We start from the raw sequence: 21,820 nt of genomic DNA, 5'->3' as shown, positions 1-21,820 counted from the left end.
CCCACCGCCTTCCACCGAATACCCACACACAGAAAACCCACTGCCTACCACCGAGTACACACACACAGAAAACCCACTTCCTACCACCGAGTACCCACACACAGAAAACCCACTGCCTACCACCGAGTACCCACACACAGAAAACCCACTGCCTACCACCGAGTACCCGCACACAGAAAACCCACTGCCTACCACCGAGTACCCACACACAGAAAACCCACTGCCTACCACCGAGTACCCACACACAGAAAACCCACTGCCTACCACCGAGTACCCACACACAGAAAACCCACTGCCTACCACCGAGTACCCACACACAGAAAACCCACTGCCTACCACCGAGTACCCACACACAGAAAACACTTTGCCTACCACAGAGTACCCACACACAGAAAACCCACTGCCTACCACCGAGTACCCACACACAGAAAACCTCCGGCCTACCACCGAGTACCCACACACAGAAAACCCACTGCCTACCACCGAGTACCCACACACAGAAAACCCACTGCCTACCACCGAGTACCCACACACAGAAAACCCACTGCCTACCACCGAGTACCCACACACGGAAAACCCCCTCCCTACCACCGAATACCCACACACAGAAAACCCACTGCCTACCACCGAGTACCCACACACAGAAAACCCACCGCCTACCACCGAGTACCCACACACAGAAAACCCACCGCCTACCACAGAGTACCCACACACAGAAAACCCACTGCCTACCACCGAGTACCCACACACGGAAAACCCCCTCCCTACCACCGAATACCCACACACAGAAAACCCACTGCCTACCACCGAGTACCCACACACAGAAAACCCACTGCCTACCATCGAGTACCCACACACAGAAAACCCACTGCCTACCACCGAGTACCCACACACAGAAAACCCACCGCCTACCACAGAGTACCCACACACAGAAAACCCACTGCCTACCACCGAGTACCCACACACAGAAAACCCACCGCCTACCACCGAATACCCACACACAGAAAACCCACTGCCTACCACCGAGTACCCACACACAGAAAACCCACTGCCTACCACCGAGTACCCACACACAGAAAACCCTCTGCCTACCACCGACTACCCACACACAGAAAACCCACTGCGTACCACCGAATACCCACACACAGAAAACCCCCTGCCTACCACCGAGTACCCACACACAGAAAAACCCCTTCCTACCACCGAGAACCCACACACAGACAACCCACTGCCTACCACCGAGTACCCACACACAGAAAACCCACTGCCTACCACCGAGTACCCACACACAGAAAACCCACTGCCTACCACTGAGTACCCACACACAGAAAACCCACCGCCTACCACCGAATACCCACACACAGAAAACCCACTGCCTACCACAGAGTACCCACACACAGAAAACCCTCTGCCTACCACCGAATACCCACACACAGAAAACCCACAGACTACCACCGAGTACCCACACACAGAAAACCCACTGCCTACCACCGAATACCCACACACAGACAACCCACTGCCTACCACCGAGTACCCACACACAGAAAACCCACTGCCTACCACCGAGTACCCACGCACAGAAAACCCTCTGCCTACCACCGACTACCCACACACAGAAAACCCACTGCCTACCACCGAGTACCCACACACAGAAATCCCACTGCCTACCACCGAGTACCCACACAGAGAAAACCCACTGCCTACCATCGAGTACCCACACACAGAAAACCCACTGCCTACCACCGAGTACCCACACACAGAAAACCCACTGCCTACCATCGAGTACCCACACACAGAAAACCCACTGCCTACCACCGAGTACCCACACACAGAAAACCCACTGTCTACCACCGAGTACCCACACACAGAAAACCCACTGCCTACCACCGAGTACCCACACACAGAAAACCCACTGCCTACCACCGAGTACCCACACACAGAAAACCCACTGCCTAACAGCGAGCACCCACACACAGAAAACCCACTGCCTACCACCGAGTACCCACATACAGAAAACCCACTGCCTACCACCGAGTACCCACACACAGACAACCCACTGCCTACCACCGAGTACCCTCACACAGAAAACCCTCTGCCTACCACAGTGTACCCACACACAGAAAACCCACTGCCTACCACCGAGTACCCACACACAGAAAACCCACTGCCTACTACCGAGTACCCACACACAGAAAACCCACTGCCTACCACCGAGAACCCACGCACAGAAAACCCACTGCCTACCACCGACAACCCACACACAGAAAACCCACTGCCTACCACCGAGTACCCACACACAGAAAACCCACTGCCTACCACCGAGTACCCACACACAGACAACCCACTGCCTACCACCGAGTACCCACACACAGAAAACCCACCGCCTACCACCGAATACCCACAAACAGAAAACCCACTGCCTACCACCGAGTACCCACACACAGAAAACCCACTGCCTACCACCGAGTACCCACACACAGAAAACCCACTGCCTACCACCGAGTACCCACACACAGAAAACCCAATGCCTACCACCGAGTACCCACACACAGACAACCCACTGCCTACCACCGAGTACCCACACACAGAAAACCCACCGCCTACCACCGAATACCCACACACAGAAAACCCACTGCCTACCACCGAGTACCCACACACAGAAAACCCACTGCCTACCACCGAGTACCCACACACAGAAAACCCACTACCTACTACCGAGTACCCACACACAGAAAACCCACTGCCTACCACCGAGTACCCACACACAGAAAACCCACTGCCTACCACCAAGTACCCACACACAGAAAAACCTCTTCCTACCACCGCATACCCACACACAGAAAACCCACTGCCTACCACCGAGTAACCACACACAGAAAACCTCCTGCCTACCACCGAATACCCACACCCAGAAAACCCACTGCCTACCACTGAGTACCCACACACAGATAACCAACTGCCTACCACCGAGTACCCACACAGGAAACTTCCTGACTACCAACGAGTACCCACACACAGTAAACCCACTGCCTACCACCGAGTACCCACACACAGAAAACCCACTGCCTACCACCGAGTACCCACACACAGAAAACCCACTGCCTACCACCGAGTACCCACACACAGAAAACCCCCTGCCTACCACCGAGTACCCACACACAGAAAACCCACTGCCTACCACCGAGTACCCACACACAGAAAACCAACTGCCTACCACCGAGTACCCACACAGGAAACTTCCTGACTACCAACGAGTACCCACACACAGTAAACCCACTGCCTACCACCGAGTACCCACACACAGAAAACCCACTGCCTACCACCGAGTACCCACACACAGAAAACCCACTGCCTACCACCGAGTAACCACACACAGAAAACCTCCTGCCTACCACCGAGCACCCACACACAGAAAACCCACTGCCTACCACCGAGTACCCACACACAGAAAACCCACTGCCTACCACCGAGTACCCACACACAGAAAACCCACTGCCTACCACCGAGTACCCACACACAGAAAACCCACTGCCTACCACCGAGTACCCACACACAGAAAACCCACTGCCTACCACCGAGTACCCACACACAGAAAACCCACTGCCTACCACCGAGTACCCACACACAGAAAACCCACTGCCTACCACCGAGTACCCACACACAGAAAACCCACTGCCTACCACCGAGTACCCACACACAGAAAACCCACCGCCTACCACAGAGTACCCACACACAGAAAACCCACTGCCTACCACCGAGTACCCACACACGGAAAACCCCCTCCCTACCACCGAATACCCACACACAGAAAACCCACTGCCTACCACCGAGTACCCACACACAGAAAACCCACTGCCTACCACCGAGTACCCACACACAGAAAACCCACTGCCTACCACCGAGTACCCACACACAGAAAACCCACCGCCTACCACAGAGTACCCACACACAGAAAACCCACTGCCTACCACCGAGTACCCACACACAGAAAACCCACTGCCTACCACTGAGTACCCACACACAGAAAACCCCCTCCCTACCACCGAATACCCACACACAGAAAACCCACTGCCTACCACCGAGTACCCACACACAGAAAACCCACTGCCTACCACCGAGTACCCACACACAGAAAACCCCCTCCCTACCACCGAATACCCACACACAGAAAACCCACTGCCTACCACCGAGTACCCACACACAGAAAACCCACTGACTACCACCGAGTACCCACACACAGAAAACCCACTGCCTACCACCGAGTACCCACACACAGAAAACCCACTGACTACCACCGAGTACCCACACACAGAAAACCCACTGCCTACCACCGAGTACCCACACACAGAAAACCCACTGCCTACCACCGAGTACCCACACACAGAAAACCCACTGCCTACCACCGAGTACCCACACACAGAAAACCCACTGCCTACCACCGAGTACCCACACACAGAAAACCCACTGCCTACCACCGAGTACCCACACACAGAAAACCCACTGCCTACCACCGAGTACCCACACACAGAAAACCCACTGCCTACCACAGAGTACCCACACACAGAAAACCCACTGCCTACCACCGAGTACCCACACACAGAAAACCCACTGCCTACCACCGAGTACCCACACACAGAAAACCCACTGCCTACCACCGAGTACCCACACACAGAAAACCCACTGCCTACCACCGAGTACCCACACACAGAAAACCCACTGCCTACCACCGAGCACATACACACAGAAAACCAACTGCCTACCACCGAGTACCCACACACAGAAAACCCACTGCCTACCACCGAGTACCCACACACAGAAAACCCACTGCCTACCACCGAGTACCCACACACACAAAACCCACTGCCTACCACCGAGCACCCACACACAGAAAACCCACTGCCTACCACCGTACCCACACACAGAAAACCCCCTGCCTACCACCGAATACCCACACACAGAAAACCCCCTGCCTACCACCAAGTACCCACACACAGAAAACCCACTGCCTACCAACGAATACCCACACACAGAAAACCCACTGCCTACCACCGAGTACCCACACACAGAAAACCCACTGCCTACCACCGAGTACCCGCACACAGAAAACCCCCTGCCTACCACCGTACCCACACACAGAAAACCCACTGCCTACCGAGTACCCACACACAGAAAACCCACTGCCTACCACCGAGTACCCACACACAGAAAACCCACTGCCTACCACCGAGTACCCACACACAGAAAACCCACTGCCTACCACCGAGTACCCACACACACAGAAAACCCACTGCCTACCACCGAGTACCCACACACAGAAAACCCACTGCCTACCACCGAATACCCACACACAGAAAACCCACTGACTACCACCGAGAACCCACACACAGAAAACCCACTGACTACCACCGAAAACCCACACAGAAAACCCACTGCCTACTACCGAGTACCCACACACAGAAAACCCCCTGCCTACCACCGAGTACCCACACACAGAAAACCCACTGCCTGCACTTAATCAACAGCTACCATCACTTAATAAAAAGGTTCTAAAAATCAATGTCTCTCGGCATATTGTACATTTCCTTCAGATCACCCTCAGTCTCTTTTGCTGCAGCCTTTTTTCATAGCTGATACACACTCAGGCAAAATCACAGTGAATCTCCCTGCACCAGCTCCAGTGCAATCATATCCTTCCTAGGGTGTGACAACCAGAAATTCACACAATATCCCAGTCGTGAGCTTACCACACTTATATAAAGTTGGACTAGGATATCTCCACTATTATACTCCATCCCCCCCCCCATCCTGTTTAATAATGGTCAGCACCCCATACCTTCTTAACCACAGTATCTACCTGTGCCGCACCTTACATATTTTGAATTTATACACCAATATCACTTTCTTCCTCAATACTCCCTGGGTCTCACAGAACATGCCCTAACCTTATCAAGCCTCTTTAAATATAACATCACATAGTTATCTACATTAAATTCTATCTGCCTTTGCCTTGCCCAAGTTACCAGCTAAACAATGTCATTCTATCAAGACTATCTCCTCAAGATCTATCCTAAGCTATCAATTTCTATTCTCCACAACCTCAGTAATAAAACCTCTTATATATACAACAAAGTTATACACAGCAATCAGCATGTATTCCAGCACTGGTTCCTGTGTACAATGCTGCCTGATCACGAAAAACAATGCTCCAACATCTTCCTCTGTCTTGGATCCAATTTTCCATGGAACCCCTTTTAGACTACATCAAAAGCTGCAGTGAAGTCATTGAAAACAACTCTTACTACAACACTATGTATATCAATATGTTCAAAAACTTTATTTAATATATCCAAGCAAAATCTCCCACCAACAAATTAATACCAACTACCCTAATTAATTCCAGCCTTTCCAAGGTAGATCAGTCATGCCCCTTGAAATTCTTATTCATTATTTCCCATCCGCTGATTATTTAACAATATAGCACAGAATAGGGCCTTCTGGCCGTTCGAAGCTCCTCTCCCCCACTGACAAACCTAATTAATCCCAACCTTATAGGGACAACTTGCAATGACTCATTAAGCTATGCAGTATGCCATTGAGCTGCGGGTGGAAACCAGAGCACTCAGGAAAAACCCGCACATTCCAAGGGAGGGTGTATAGACTCCTTACAGACGCTGCCAGAATTGAACACCAAAGTCCAAACTGCAACAATGTTGTGCTCACTGTTAGGGTAACAGATATTTGCCATGCCTCAGCTGGGTCTGTTAAATGACTACTGTCAGCCTGATGGTCAAGTGGATCAAATTCTCTGGATTATACACTAAAGATTGGTGAATGCTGTTTTAAAATTTAAGCTTGCAATGTAATCTGTATGAGACTGCCAAGTCTGTCTTCTAACTTGATGCCAAAATTGAAAATTTAATCTTAAAGCAGCAGGCTGCCTTGTGACTTATCATCTTTGCTTTAATCCCAAAAGATGTGCAAGGTAAATTATGAGAATTTTGGTGAATGTGTTTAAGAAAACTGCTTAATAAAACCATATGAACATGAAACATGGGAGCAGAATTAGATCATTCAGCCCATCGACTCTGCTCCACCACTTCATCATGGCTGATTTATTGTTCCTCTCAATCCCATTCTTCTGTTATCTCCCTGTAACCTGTGAAGCTCTGTAAGAACCTACCAAACTCTGCCTTAAATATAGCCAATGACTTGGCCTCTACAGATTCCAGATTCACCATCATCTGGCTAATGAAATTCCTTATCTGTGTTCTAAATGGACTTCCCTCAATTCTGAGGCTGTGCCCTCTGGTCCTAGACTCCCCCACCATAGGAAACGTCTTCTCCACATCTACTCTTTCTAGATATTTCAATATTCAATAGATTTCAATGAGATCCCCACTCATTCTCCTAAACTCCAGAAAGTACAATCCCAAAGCCATCAAACCTCATACATTAACCCTTTCATTCTCGCGATCTTTCTCTACATCTTCTCCAATGTCAGCACATATCTTAGACAAGAGGCCCAAAAATGCTCATGATACTCCAAATGTACCCTGACTAATGCCTCATAAAGCAGCAATACAACCTTGCTTCTGTATAATAGTCCTCTCCAAATGAATGCTAACATTGCATTTGCTTTCCTCACTACTGATTCAACCTGCAAGTTAAACTTTAGGGAATCCTGCACAAGAACTCCCAAGTCCCTTTGCACCTCAGATTTTTTAATTTTCTCCCCAGTTAGAAAATAGTCCACACATTTATTCCTTCTGTGAAAGTGCTTGGCCAAGCACTTCCCTACACTACATTCCACTTGCCACTTCTTTGCCCATTCACCAAGACTGTCCGAGTTCTTCTGTGGACACTACTACCTCAGCACTACCTACCCCCTCACCTACCTTGATCACAAAGCCAACAATTTCTTCATCCAAATCATTGTCATATAACATGAAAAGAAGCAACACCAGCCCAGGCAGCAAGCTACTAGTCAGCGGTAGCCAACCAGAAAAAGGCCCCCTTTATTCTCACACTTTGCATTCTGCCAATCAGTCAACCTTCCATGCATGCCAGCACCTTTCCTGTAACACTGAAGGTATTCTAAAGGGGAGAGGATGAAGAGTCAGAAGTCTTGGTACCTTTTGCCACCAATGGTATAGATAGGAAAAGGGAAGAGGTCCTGAAGAGAAAATTTGAGGAGCTAGGTAGAAAGCTTTGAACAGAACCTCCAGGATAGATTGATACCTGTACTATGCACCACTGAGAGTGAGAACAGGATGATTTAGCAGATGAATGCACAATTGAGGAACTCATGCAGAGTGCAGGGCTTCAGATTTCTCTTCCAAAGACACAAAAGGGATGGTTTACACCCAAACCTGATGGGGACCAATATCCAGGTGAACAGGTTTGTTATAACTGCTGGGGGTGGGGGGGGGGGGTTAAAGTAATTTGGCAGGGGTGAGAACCAGAATGATGAGGCTGAAGATGGGGCAGTTGATAAACACCAGAGGCAGTATGCAGTAAAACTGTCAAAAGGGCAAGCAGATAACAGGGAAAAATTGCAGTCAGTGAGATGAATTGCAGGGTTTCATTGGGACAAGATCAAAAAGGGTGATGAGTACAGGATTGAAGTGTTATATTTCAATGCACACAGTATATGGAATAAGGTAATTAGAGATTGCCAGGCTTGAGGTTCTGCACATCACTAAATTGTGGCTCAATAAGATTATAGTTAGGAGCTTAACATCCAAGGATACACACTGCATCAAAAGCCAGGCAGGTAGTAAAGGGGGTGAGGTGATTCTGTTGGTAATTTTTTTGAAAGAGGTGACATAGGATCAGAAGAAATAGAATCCTTGTTAGTAGAGTTAAGAAACTGCAAGGGTCAAAAGACCTGATAAGAGTTACAGACAGGCCTCCAGACAGTAGCCAGGATATAGGCTACAAATCACAACAGAAGATGGAAAAGGCTTGTCAAAAAGGAAATGTTACGATAGTAATGAGGGATTTCAATATGCAGGTAGATTGGGGAAATCAAGTTGGTGCTGGATCCAAAGACACAGAATTTGAAGAATGCCTAAGAGATGCCTTTTTAGAGCAGCTTGTGGTTGAGCCCACTAGGGGACCAGCCACCCTGGATTGGGTGTTGCGTACTGAGTTCCTACAAAGCATCTCAGCACTTCCCATATTGTAGGATGCTCAGTCATGCTGAGTTCCTACGGCATGGGAGTCTTGGGTAAGAGGGCACAACCTCAGAATAGAGGGACATTGATTTAGAAAGGAAATGAGAAAACATTTTGTTAGCCAAAGAGTGGTGATCTTGTGGAATTCTTTGCCACAGAGAACTATGGATCCTGGGTCATTGGTATATTTAAGGTTCCTGATTAGTCAAGGCATCCAAGATTATGGGGAAAAGGCCAGAAAATAGGGTTGAGAACAACATGGATCTGCCATGATGAAATGGAGAAACAGACTCAATGGGCCTACTTCTGTTATGTCTTGTGGTCTAATACCATCGACTTTTATCATGTATGGCACCTTGTTAAAGGTCTTCTGAATTCCAAATAAACAATATTCACTGTCTCTCATTTGTCCATCCTACCTGTCATTTCCTGAAAGAATTCCAACAAATTTGTCAGGGATGATTTCCCCTTTAGAATACCATGCTGACCTTGGTCTGTTTTACCATGTGCCTCCTATTACCTTAAAAACTCATCCTTAATAATAGACTTCATCATCTTTCCAACCAGTGAAGTCAGGCTAACTGGCGTATAATGTCCTTTCTTCTGTCTCTCACCTTTCTTAAAGAGTGGACTGACATTTGCAGTTTTCAAGTCCTCCCGAACCATTCCAGAATCCTGTGATTCTTGAAAGATCATCACTAATGCCTTCACAACCTCTTCCATGACCCTGGGATGCAGCCACCTAACCCAGGTAATATCTCCCTTCTTTCAGACGTTTCAGCTTTCCAAGCACCTCACCCTTAGTAACAGTAATGACACTCACTTCTGCCCCAACACTCTCATATTTCTGGCATTCTACTCTTCCACAGTGAAGGTGAATGCAAAATGCTTATTTTCTTCTGCTATTCATTTATTCCCCACTACGACCTCTCCAGCATCATTTTTCAGCAGTTCAATATCCACTCTGACCTCTCTTTTACATTTTATTTACCTGAAAAAAATTTTTTGCATCCTCTTTTATATTACTGGCTAACTTGCCTTCAAATTTAATCTTTTCTCTCTTTACTGCTTTAATTGGATTCTATTAGTTTTTAAATACTTTCCAATCCTCTACCTCTCACTAATTTCTATATTTGCATATGTCCTCTCTTTTGCTTTTATGCTGTCTTTGACTTCGCATGTCAGCCACGGTTGCTTCATCCTCCCTCTGGAATACTTCATCTTGGGGATATATCTATCATGTGCGTTCATTACTGTTCTGCCATCATCCCTGCTGGTTTCCCCTTCCAATCAACTTTGGCCAGCTCCTCTCTCATGCCTCTGTAATTCCTTTTATTCCACTATAATGCTGATACATCTAATTTTTGCTTCACCTTCTCAAACCACAGGGTGGATTCTATCATTTTATGATCACTGTCTCTTTATGGCTCCGTCACCTTAAGCTCCCTAATCAAATCTGGTTCACTACATAACACCTAATCCAGAATTGCTATTCCCTTGACGGATTCAGCCACAAGCTGCTCTGAAAAGCCCTGTTATAGGCATTCTACAAGTTCCCTCTCTTGGGATCCAGAACCAACCTGATTTTCCCAATCACCTGCATATTAAAATCCTCCATGATTACTGCAAAATTGATCATTTTACATGCCTTCTACTTACCTCCCTTTGTAATATGTAACCAACATACTGACTACTGTCAGGAGCCTGTATATAACTACCATCAGGGTCTTTTTTTTTTAAGTCTTGCTGTTTCTTAACTCTACCCACAAGGAGTCTACGTCTTCTAATCCTTTGCAACCTCTTTCCAAAGATTTGATTTCAATTTTTTTACCAAAAGAGCCTCCCCACCCACTCTGCCTCCATGCCCGTCCTTTTGATACAATATGTATTCTTAAAGGTTAAAATTCAACTGTGATCTTCATTCAGCCACGACTCAGATATGCTTACAATATCACATCTGATCACAACATTCCATCTCTAACTGTGACACAAGATCATTTATCTTATTCCATATACTGCATGCATTCAAATATAACATCTTCAGTCCTGTATTCATCATCCTTTTTGACTTGGGTCCCCATTATACTTTAACTCATCATACTAACTGCAATTTTACCCTATCATCTACCTGTCCTTCCTCAATCTCACTACAAAATATATCTAGTTATATACCAACTGCCCCAACTTCAGCCTGCTAAATGAGTTTAAATCATCCCCGCAGCTTTAGCAAACCGGTTTGGAAGAATATTGGTCTCCATCAGGTTCAGATGTAACCCATCGTTTTTGTACAGGCCGTATCTTCAACAGGAGAGATCCCAATGATCCAGAAATCAGAACTCCTGCCCCCTGCACCATTTTCTCAGTATGAATTCGCCTGCCAAATGATCCTGTTCAGCATTCCAGAGATTACTGTCCTGGAGGCACTGCTTTTCAGCTTTCTGCCTAACTCCCAATATTCTCTGATCAGGACTTCCTCCCTTTTCCTACCTATGTTGTTGGTACCATTATGTACCATGACTTCCAGTTGTTTACCCTCCCCCCTTTAGAATGCCATGGACACAAAAACTGAGGCATCACTGATCCTGGCACCTGAGTGTCATCAGAGTGTCTCTTTCACATCCACAGTATCTGCTTTCTGATCCTCTAATTAAGGTATCTCTACTCTCCATTGCACTCCTTTTCTCCCCCATTCCCTTCTGAACCACAGAGCCAGATATCTGGGCCCCCACCCCCGACAGTATTTGGGGGGCATACTTAATATTGAGGGAACGGTTAGAATTTGTAAAATGAGTCCAGGAAAGTTTTCTAAATCAATATATAGAGGTACCAGCTAGAGAGGATGCAATATTAGATCTCCTATTAGGAAACGAGTTAGGACAGGGACGAAAGATCATAACACCATTAGTTTCAACTTCATCATGGATAAAGATAGATCTGGTCCTCGGGTTGAGGTTCTAAACTGGAAAAAGGCCAAATTTGAAGAAATGAGAAAGGATCTAAAAAGCATGGATTGGGTCAGGCTGTTCTCTGGCAAGGATGTGATTTGTAAGCGAGAGGCCTTCAGAGGAGAAATTTTGAGAGTGCAGAGTTTGTATGTTCCTGTTAGGATTAAAGGCAAAGTGATTAAGAATAAGGAACCTTGGTTCTCAAAGGATATTGGAACTCTGATAAAGAAGAAGAGAGAGATGTACAACATGTATAGGCAACAAGGAGCAAATAAGGTGCTTGAGGAGTATAAAATGTGCAAAAAAAATCCTTAAGAAAGAAATCAGGAGGGATAAAAGAAGACATGAGTTTGCTTTGGCAGTCGGGGTGAAGGATAATCCTAAGAGCTTCTACAAGTATATTAAGAACAAAAGGATAGTAAGGAATAAAATTGGTCCTCTTGAAGATCAGAGTGGTTGGCTATGTATGGAACCAAAAGAAATGGGGGAGATCTTAAATGGATTTTTTGCATCTGTATTTACTAAGGAAACTGTCATGGAGTCAATGGAGATAAGGCAAACAAGTAGTGAGGTCATGGAACCTATACAGATTGAAGAGGAGGAGATGCTTGCTATCTTCAGGCAAATCAGAGTAGATAAATCCCCAGGACCTGACAGGGTATACTCGCAGACCTCGAAGGAAACTAATGTTGAAATTGCAGGGGCCCTGGCAGATATATTTAAAATGTCGGTATCTACGGGTGAGGTGTCAAAGGATTGGAGGACAGCTCATGTTGTTCTGTTGTTTTAAAAAGGCTCTAGAAGTAATCCGGGAAATTACAGGCCGGTAAGTTTGACATCAGTAGTGGGTAAATTATTGGATAGGATCTACAAGAATTTGGATATACAGGGAATTATTAGGGAGAGTCAACATGGCTTTGTGCATGGTAGGTCACGTTTAACCAATCTATTAGAGTTTTTCGAGGAGGTTACAAGGAAAGTGGATGAAGGGAAGGCAGCTGATGTTGTCTACATGGACTTCAGTAAGGCATTTGACAAGGACCCCCATGGGAGGTTAGTTAGGAAAATTTAGTTGCTAGGTATCCATGGAGAGTTAGTAAATTGGATTAGACATTGGCTCAATGGGAGAAGCCAGACGGTGGTAATGGAGGATTGTTTCTCTGAGTGGAGGCCTGTGACTAGTGGTGTGCCACAAGGATCAGTGCTGGGTCCATTGTTATTTGTCGTCTATATCAATGATGTGGTTGATAATGTGGTAAACTGGATCAGCAAATTTGCTGATGATACAAAGATTGGAGGTGTCGTGAACAGTGAGGAATGCTTTCAAAGCTTGCAGAGGGATTTGGACCAGTTGGAGGAATAGGTAGAAAAATGGCAGATGGAGCTTAATGCAGACAAGTGTGAGGTATTGCACTTTGGAAGGACAAACCAAGGTAGAACATACAATGTAAATGGTAGGACACTGAGGAGTGCAGTAGAACAGAAGGATCTGGGAATACAGATACAAAATTCCCTAAAAATGGCATCACAGGTAGATAGGGTCATAAAGAGAGTTTTTGGTATATTGGCCTTCATAAAGCAAAGCACTGAGTATAAGAGTTAGAATGTTATGGTGAGGTTGTATAAGACATTGGTGAGGCCAAAATTTTGAGTATTGTGAGCAGTTTTGGTCACCGAATTACAGGAAGGATATTAGTAAGGTTGAAAGAGTGCAGAGATGATTTACAAGGATGTTGCTGGGACTTGAGAAACTGAGTTACAGAGAAAGGTTGAATAGGTTAGGACTTCATTCCCTGGAGCTTTGAAGAATGAGGGGAATTTTGATAGAGGTGTATAAAATTATGATGGGTATAGATAGAGACTTTTTCCACTGAGGCTAGGGGAGGAAAAAACTGGAGGACATGGGTTAAGGGTGAAGGGGGAAAAGTTTAAAGGGAACATTGGTGGGGGGGCTTCTTCACACAGAGAGTGGTGGGAGTGTGGAATGAGATGCCAGATGAATTTGTAAATGCGGGCTCACTTTTATCATTTAAGAAAAACTTGGACAGGTACATGGATGAGAGGGGTATGGAGGGATATGGTCCATGTGCAGCTCAGTGAGACTAGGCAGAAAAATGGTTTGGCACAGCCAAGGAGGACTGAAGGGCCTGTTTCTGTGTTGTAATGTTCTATGGTTCTTTGTTGGTTACTATTACATGTATTAACTTCCCTCTTCTCCCTTCCCAGATTTATTTAATTAATTGATTTCTGTAGCCTCCCTCATAGGGTCAGAACTCATGTCTATGGACACACAGAGCTATCCATTTCCCTCCATAGATGCCAGCTCCTCCAGATTTTATGTTGCTCATTTTCTACAGCTTATTAGCCCCTTCCTCTGAATTACTAGTTCAATAATTCAAGAACGTTGCTACTTCCCCTCAAGCGTACCCTGCTCAAATGATGATATTAATTTCTGTAATTGCCCCAATTCTAATGTTGTGTTGAATTCGTAAGTGCACATTGCAATAGAAATCAATGCACCAAAGTGTGGCAGTCTTGTGGTGGAGACAGTAACCGATTTATCTATCGTGACATTTTTGACTCCCACTCACCTTATATCTACAAGGTAGATTTGCACAGTCACTTCAAACTACAGTAATGTTTTGGGCAAGTACAATCACACTATCATGACTCACAAAATATTGTTTAATATGGCTCATTTCCAACAGAAACCTAATTTGCCTGAAATTAGAACACAAATATCAATTAGTATTGAATCAATGGCAACTTTGTGAACTGCCCTGGGCTAACTCATGCCAGCAGCCACAACACTATTTCCCCAGCAGGTGATCCTGGCAACCTTGGAGGCAAAAGTAACAATGTTTCAAATAAGCCAACACTGAATTGATAAAGTTAGTATCAAACACACCTCATCACCCCAGGTCACTCTGATTTCAGACTTATTTTCATATAATAATTTAGATTGGCAGTAGGTGTGGTCCAGAAAGAGCAGCTTCCCAATAATCCCTCTCTATCTCAGAGTATTTCTGTTGTTATGAGCATACTGAAAAGATCAATATTACATACATCACATTCAGCAAAGGAACGTAAACAGTTTTGAATTGTAATGTTCAAAAGCTGCACGTTCCATCCCCATGGCTTTTGTCACTAAACTACCTTATCTGGAATGCTGCAGCACGATTTATTACTGCACAGTCCAAATGTATCCTGACAGTAATGCATCACCAGCAGGCTTGTAGGATGCACCACTGCCGAAGTCTTGTGCAACTCAGCTATCTCTGATCCATCACTGTTTGCTTCCTCAGTATTTAATTCATCACCCTGGAACCACACAATCCCTTTTACCACCACCTCGTAGTGATTCCACTACACCTCACAAATGTAAGTATGTGATATCCATGGTTTGCGCTTAACCTTACAAGTCTATCCCATTCATAAATTACACAGTATCCATATTTTGTTTTCCATTTACAATGTCCACCCCCTTCAAAACTATCAACTCGGAATGCATTCCTGCTCAAATCCTTCACTTCATTTACAATAAATAGAAACATGCAACTCATGTGATTTTGAGTGAACTCAAAATACACATGAGGGTGTATTGTATGCAGCTTGTGTGTTGAAAATCTCTGTTTCCCTGAAAATGGATGGTATTTGCTCTTGCTAGAGGTGTACAAAAGAAACCCCATGGAGTGCAAGGAGGATATGCAGCAACTCCCAGCTATTGGCCTTCCCGTTACAGGGCAGTGAGTTGTGACAATACTGAGAATCACTGGCCTGAAAGCATAAACACCAATTTGAGAAGCGAATGAATTAATTTTATTTTCAGCAATTCATTAAAACTACAAACTACAAATCTGCCCCCAAGTTATTTACTGCAACAGGCTCATGTCTGTACCTCACATCAAAATTTATCGAGTAATGTTGAACAAAGGGAAATGATAGCTTGGCAGCTTAACATTAGCATTCTCCCTGAACCCCTCCTGTGATGACATATACAGTCTAAAATGTGATGAGGAAGAAAATAAAGAAATCAGCAAGCAGGAAGTTTCCTTTCAACACCAGAAAACAAAGATGCAATTTTTTGCCTCAGAGTTGTAGGTGAAGAACAGTTCTGATCATTTGCTGATATGCAGATGAAAGCATATTCACTGCTCATGTTTATGAACAGAGAAGCATCGTTCCCTCCATTGTTTCTGTTTTTCAAAGTCACAATATTCAATGGATCCAAATTCATTTTGATGCTTCATTTATCTGTCAAGTTGTTTTGTCACTTGCCTTAAAACATTCAATTTCTTCCATATTTCTTACATTCAAGTTATCATTACTTTTTGGGTTTGTGTCAGCTCAATGTAAACCACATTATCCCTGGTATTATCTACCTCTAATCCTTGGTATAATTAAGTCAGGTACAAATGCAAAGGCAAGTCTGTAGCATAAAGCAAAGAATCCACTCTAGGTTTGATGAAGAGCTTGAGCAGTATCTTAACAAAAGGTAATGGTGGGAGCAAATCCTGACCAGGAACTCCAAGAGCACTAACCTCCGCAAGTATCTGCACCACCATAAAGCCTTACTGCTCCAAACTGCAAGCCAGTGGAACATCACACACGTCAGCTGCAATAACACTTCACTCCTTGTTCAAGCATAAACATTCAATTTAACTCATTTCCTTTGAATATCTGCAAATGACCATTCTGAATCAGATTTATTATCACTAGCATGTGTTCTGAAATTTGTTAACTTAGCAGTTGTTCAATGCAATACATAATATAGAAGAAAAATAAATAAATGTTAATAAGTAAAACAATTACAATATATGTATATTGAATAGATAAAATTGTGCAAAAATAGAAATAATATGTTTAAAAAGTGAGGTAGTGTCCATGGGTTCAATGTCCATTTAGGAATCAGATAGCAGAGAGGAAGAAGCTGTTGCTGAATCACTGAATTAACCTGTATGATCCAAATTCTCGTTTTTATATTGAAATTAGAGGAATGGCAGCCATGGCTGCCACAAGCAATGTATCAGCACCCTGCACATGTATCAGCACCCTGCACATGCAGCAGACTTTATCCAGATCCACACATTGAGCTGTACTGCTAGACTGACAGACAATTGTGTTGTTAACCTGAACCAACCTCAAATAATCACCTGTACAACCATCATACAAATAGAAAGGTTAACAGCTAGAAAGACACTATCTCATTCACTACACAAACCGTTTTTTTAAACCTCAAAGTAATCTTGTACCACACCTTCTCTTACAACAACTACATTGAAAAGATGCAAGGCAAATGTCTACCTGAAACAATATCGTCTGGGAGATTACAAACTGAAAACTAGAGATACAACTACTGAATTTATGGCCTCTTACTTCCTAGCATGCCTGACTGTACGAGAACAAGTGCTGCAGATGGATGTTCCTCATATTAATGAAAGTTTTCACAATATACACAAATTCGCAAGTTGAATTTTAAATGACACATTCACATGCTCTGATGACAACCAACCCCTTCATTGTTTCCAGGTTACAGAATGTATCATCCAGACATGGAACATTTATGAACATTTCAACCCGCACAAAGCACAAAGGCTACGCTATTAAAAATACACATTCTGCGATCTAGATTCAAAGATTAGAAGTGTAACCCTCTGGCCAGTAGGGTACACATTTGTTGAAAACAGCCAATGTGGTCAGCAGCAGACGACGGGAATTTCCACCCCCCCCCCAACCCCCTCCCCCCCTCTCCCCCCCCCCCCCCACCACCGAGAACGTAGAACCTGCTGCCCCGTGGGCTAACACTAATACATTTTAAGGGTCAACATGATGAATTCAAATGGAGTCAACGGGTCATCGGAGTCACAATTCCCTAAATAATACACCGAAAAAGCAACAGCTGCATCCGATGGACCAAAGTACTGAATTGTCTGGAGAGATGCCGGCCTCGTGAAGAGCTTCAGTCGATATTTCTCTCTCACACATACACCTGGACAGCGCCCGCCCACCACCGCCTTGGAGCGGGGCACAGCGGAGCCCCGGCTGAGGGGGAGAGAGTCTGAGCTAGGGCTCCGGTCGACCCCCCGCCCCCCAACCCCCGGCCAATCGCCCAGAAACACGAGCATGACCGCACCAGGATAATTCCCATCAGACGACAGCACAGCGATGCACCGCCGAACCACGCCGAAGGCAGAGTGAGGTTCCCGAGCAGGAGAACTCACGACCCGGACTCCGAGTTGGGTCCAGAAATACTCCGAAAGCCGCAGCCCACCAGCAGACACTCCATCACATCACATTGCACACAATAAGACAGCGCACGGACACAACTTTTGATGCATACACTCTCTCTCTCCTAAGGCGTTTCAAGCAGCACAGAGCTGCTTGCTAAACCCAGTGTCTCGGTGCCCCGCTTGGCTTCCCAAGACCCACAGCCCGCTGGAGAGTCGGAGTCCGCTCTCCGGCCGCGCTACCACTTCGCTCCGAACGCCCGCCAACACAAACTTTGCCCACCCACACGCACACACAGACGGAGCAGCGCGGTACCTTCCAGGGCGGCGGCGGCGGCGAACAGCAGGCAGAAGATCCACAGGATGCCCATTGTGGGAGGGAGAGATCCGCGCCACTGACAGCGACCCTCCGCTTCGCTGCGGAGCGCCGACTGAAGCGGGGGCGGGAGCGGGGGCCGCCACCTCGCCCAGGGACGCTGCACACCCAGCACCACCCCTCTCACGCTCCCCCCGCGCACGGCGCGGCGGGTCTGGCAGTAGGGAGTGTCTGTACAATTTTCCAGCCCGGGACAGCGTCCACCCTGACACACCGCGAGGAAACAACGGAGATCTCCGCGCAAAGTAAAATCTCTCCACCCCCCAAATTTGACCGCAGTGGTACTTCCCGCATCTGTCAATCACCCAGATGTGTTTGATGGCCAAACCCCTGGCGCTGGCCAGAAGCTCCGCGCGATTCCAGATGTGATGGATATCGGACCTCTGTGGCTTTGAGAAGTGCTGGCAGGGGCTAAACAGTTCCGTATATGGGGATGTCCAAATCCAGATTCTAATTCCAGATATTTACAGAAGCAATTCTATCAAAGTACTAAGAGGTTATAGACTTGCACCATCACAGTGTCCTGGCGGCAGTTTCAACAGCCCTTTTCCACTCCAGTCTGGTGAGATTCTCAGAAATGGACTGAGCGGTATTGGAGGAGTTCAGATAGTAGACCAATGCAGTCTGCTCCCTCCTTCTGTCCGATTACACAGGCTAAAGAATCAGAGCACTAATGGAGACAGCAAAATTCTTGGTATACCAGGGAATACACTGCACTGATTGGCATCTCCACTACAATCCGTGCCTTATGCAGCCCTTTCCTCTCAATCGCCAGCTCCAGCACTCAAAACTTCCTTTTTTTCTCCAACTCTTCAGCTTACCAACACTCCCATCACCTTGAACTTTCCATCTCACACTCACACACTTACTTTTCTTCATCCTTTACTCTCTATACTTCTTATTCACCTCTGTATTCCTATATAATCTGATCTGAGGGTCTCTAGCCCTTCTCCACTCTCTATTGGATATCAGAAGTCAGAACAAGAGCAAACCATTCAGACTCTTGTGCCTGATCTGCCAATCAGTACTATGATTATTTTTACATCAGTTCCATTTTCCTAACCTGCCCTATCCCCATTTCCTTCAATTCTGTGAATTTCCATTAACTTAGCAATCTCTGTCCTGAACATATTCATCAAATATGTGTCATCATGGGTGGAGAATTCCAAATATTCAGCATCCTTTGGTGAAACAGTTTCTGAATGACTGATGCCACATTTTGAGATGAGCTCCAATCTGCCTGTCAAGTCCCATTGCTAAGGGAGTGCAGTTTCTGCCCGTTCCCATCATTTTCAAATAATAGTCCCAACTATCCAAATCCCACCATCCCTCAGCACTACATCCATCACCCAACCATTTCTCACTCCACGGAAACCTCCATTCCCTGTTCACCATCATTGCTTCAAAGGAGGGAAGACCCTGTAACAGCAACAAAATAAACTAGATACTGGACATCTGAAACAGTGAAAAGATGGAAACACCCAACAGCCCAGAAAACTTCTCTAGGGAGAGAAAACAAAGTAATGTTACTTATGAATGACCGTCCATCAGATCCACTTAATTTCAGCACAAAGTAGAAAAGCTGGCTAGCTGATGTCATGACGAAGGGTTTCGGCCGAAATGTCGACAGTACTTCTCCCCATAGATGCTGCCTGGCCTGCTGCATTCCACCAGCATTTTGTGTGTGTTGTTTTAATTTCCAGCATCTGCCGATTTCTTTGTGCTAGCTGAAATTATCACCTTTTGATAATGAGGACAAGATACTGCAGTGTACTCGGATAGAAGATGAAGTGCTGTTTCTTGGCTTTTTGTTGGACATTTCTGGAGCAATGTAAAAATCAGATAGGACAGAGTGGGAAAGGATGAGAGTGGCAGGCAACTGGAAGCTCAGGGTCACCTTTGATCACTGAATGGAGATGCACTGCAAAATGGTCACCCAATCTGCCTTTGGTGCGGAGGAGACCATAAAGTAAGCCTGAGATTGTAAGTAGCACAGGGAACTCCAGTTTACAAATGATCACTACTACTAGGAAGAAGAAGAATATATAATGCCTTCTAAAAGTATTCACCCCCACCCCCTGTGGAAGTCTTCATGTTTTGTTGCTTTAAATCACAATGGATTTAATTTGGCTCATTTGACACTAGTTAGCAGAAAAGGACTCTTTCATGCCAAAGTGAAAACAGATCTCTACAAAGTGATCTAAGTTAACAACAGATATAAAACACAAAATAATTGATTTCATAAGTATTCACCCCCCTCCTTTAATATGACACACCAAATCATCACTGGTTTTAGAAGTCACATAATTAGTTAAATGGAGATCTGTTTTTGGAGACCTGGGTTCAGTCAAGGTGTTTCAATTGATTGTGGTAAGAATACACTTGTATCTAGATGGTCTAACTGCTGATGAGTCAGTATCCTGGCAAAAACTACACCAAAAAGACAAAAAGAACACTCCAAGAAACTCCATGAAAATGTCATTGAACAGTATAAGTCAGGATTTGAATACAAGAAAAGTTCCAAGTCACTGAATATCCCTTGGAGTACAGTTAAGTCAATCATCAAGAAATCAATGGTGGTGCACCTCAGAGATGTGTACTTAGCCCAGTACTCTCTCTACACTCATGACTGTGTGGTGAGGCACAGTTCAAATACCATCTATAATATTTGCTGGACGCAATTATTGTTGGCAGAATTTCTGATGGTAATGACACACGAGTGAGTTACATCAGCTAGTTGAATGGTGTTGAAGCAATGTCAGTAAGATCAAAAGGTTAATTGTGGACTTCAGAAAGTGTAAGATGAGAAAAAAACACACCAGTCCTCATAGAATGATCAGAATTGGAAAGAGTGAACAATTTCAAGTTCCTGGGTGTCAATATCTCAGACAATCTATCCTTGGCCCAACATATCGATGCAGCTACAAAGGAGGCATGACAGCGAATATATTTCATTAGTTTGAGAAGATTTGGTATGTTACTAAAGACACTCACCAATTTCTACAGATGTACCATGAAGAGCGTTCTGACCAGCTGCTGCATCATCTAGCACTACTCAGGACTGAAATAAGCTGCAGAGACTTGTAAACTCAGTCT

General features: G+C 45.4%; 1 protein-coding gene across 1 annotated transcript in view; it reads right to left on the bottom strand.

The window, feature by feature from the left end:
- The window catches only part of LOC132381967 (ephrin type-B receptor 2), a 468,380-nt gene extending 449,627 nt beyond the window's left edge, over positions 1-18,753 (bottom strand). Inside the window, exon 1 of the mRNA XM_059951670.1 lies at positions 18,665-18,753. Within this exon, the coding sequence (XP_059807653.1) occupies positions 18,665-18,719 (55 nt within the window). The 5' untranslated portion in view covers positions 18,720-18,753. The remainder of the gene's footprint in view (positions 1-18,664) is intronic.
- Positions 18,754-21,820: the final 3,067 nt, after the last annotated feature.

Source organism: Hypanus sabinus, chromosome 27, assembly GCF_030144855.1.
Source record: "Hypanus sabinus isolate sHypSab1 chromosome 27, sHypSab1.hap1, whole genome shotgun sequence".
Lineage (NCBI taxonomy): Eukaryota > Metazoa > Chordata > Chondrichthyes > Myliobatiformes > Dasyatidae > Hypanus > Hypanus sabinus.
This window is presented reverse-complemented; position numbering and strand designations above follow the sequence as displayed.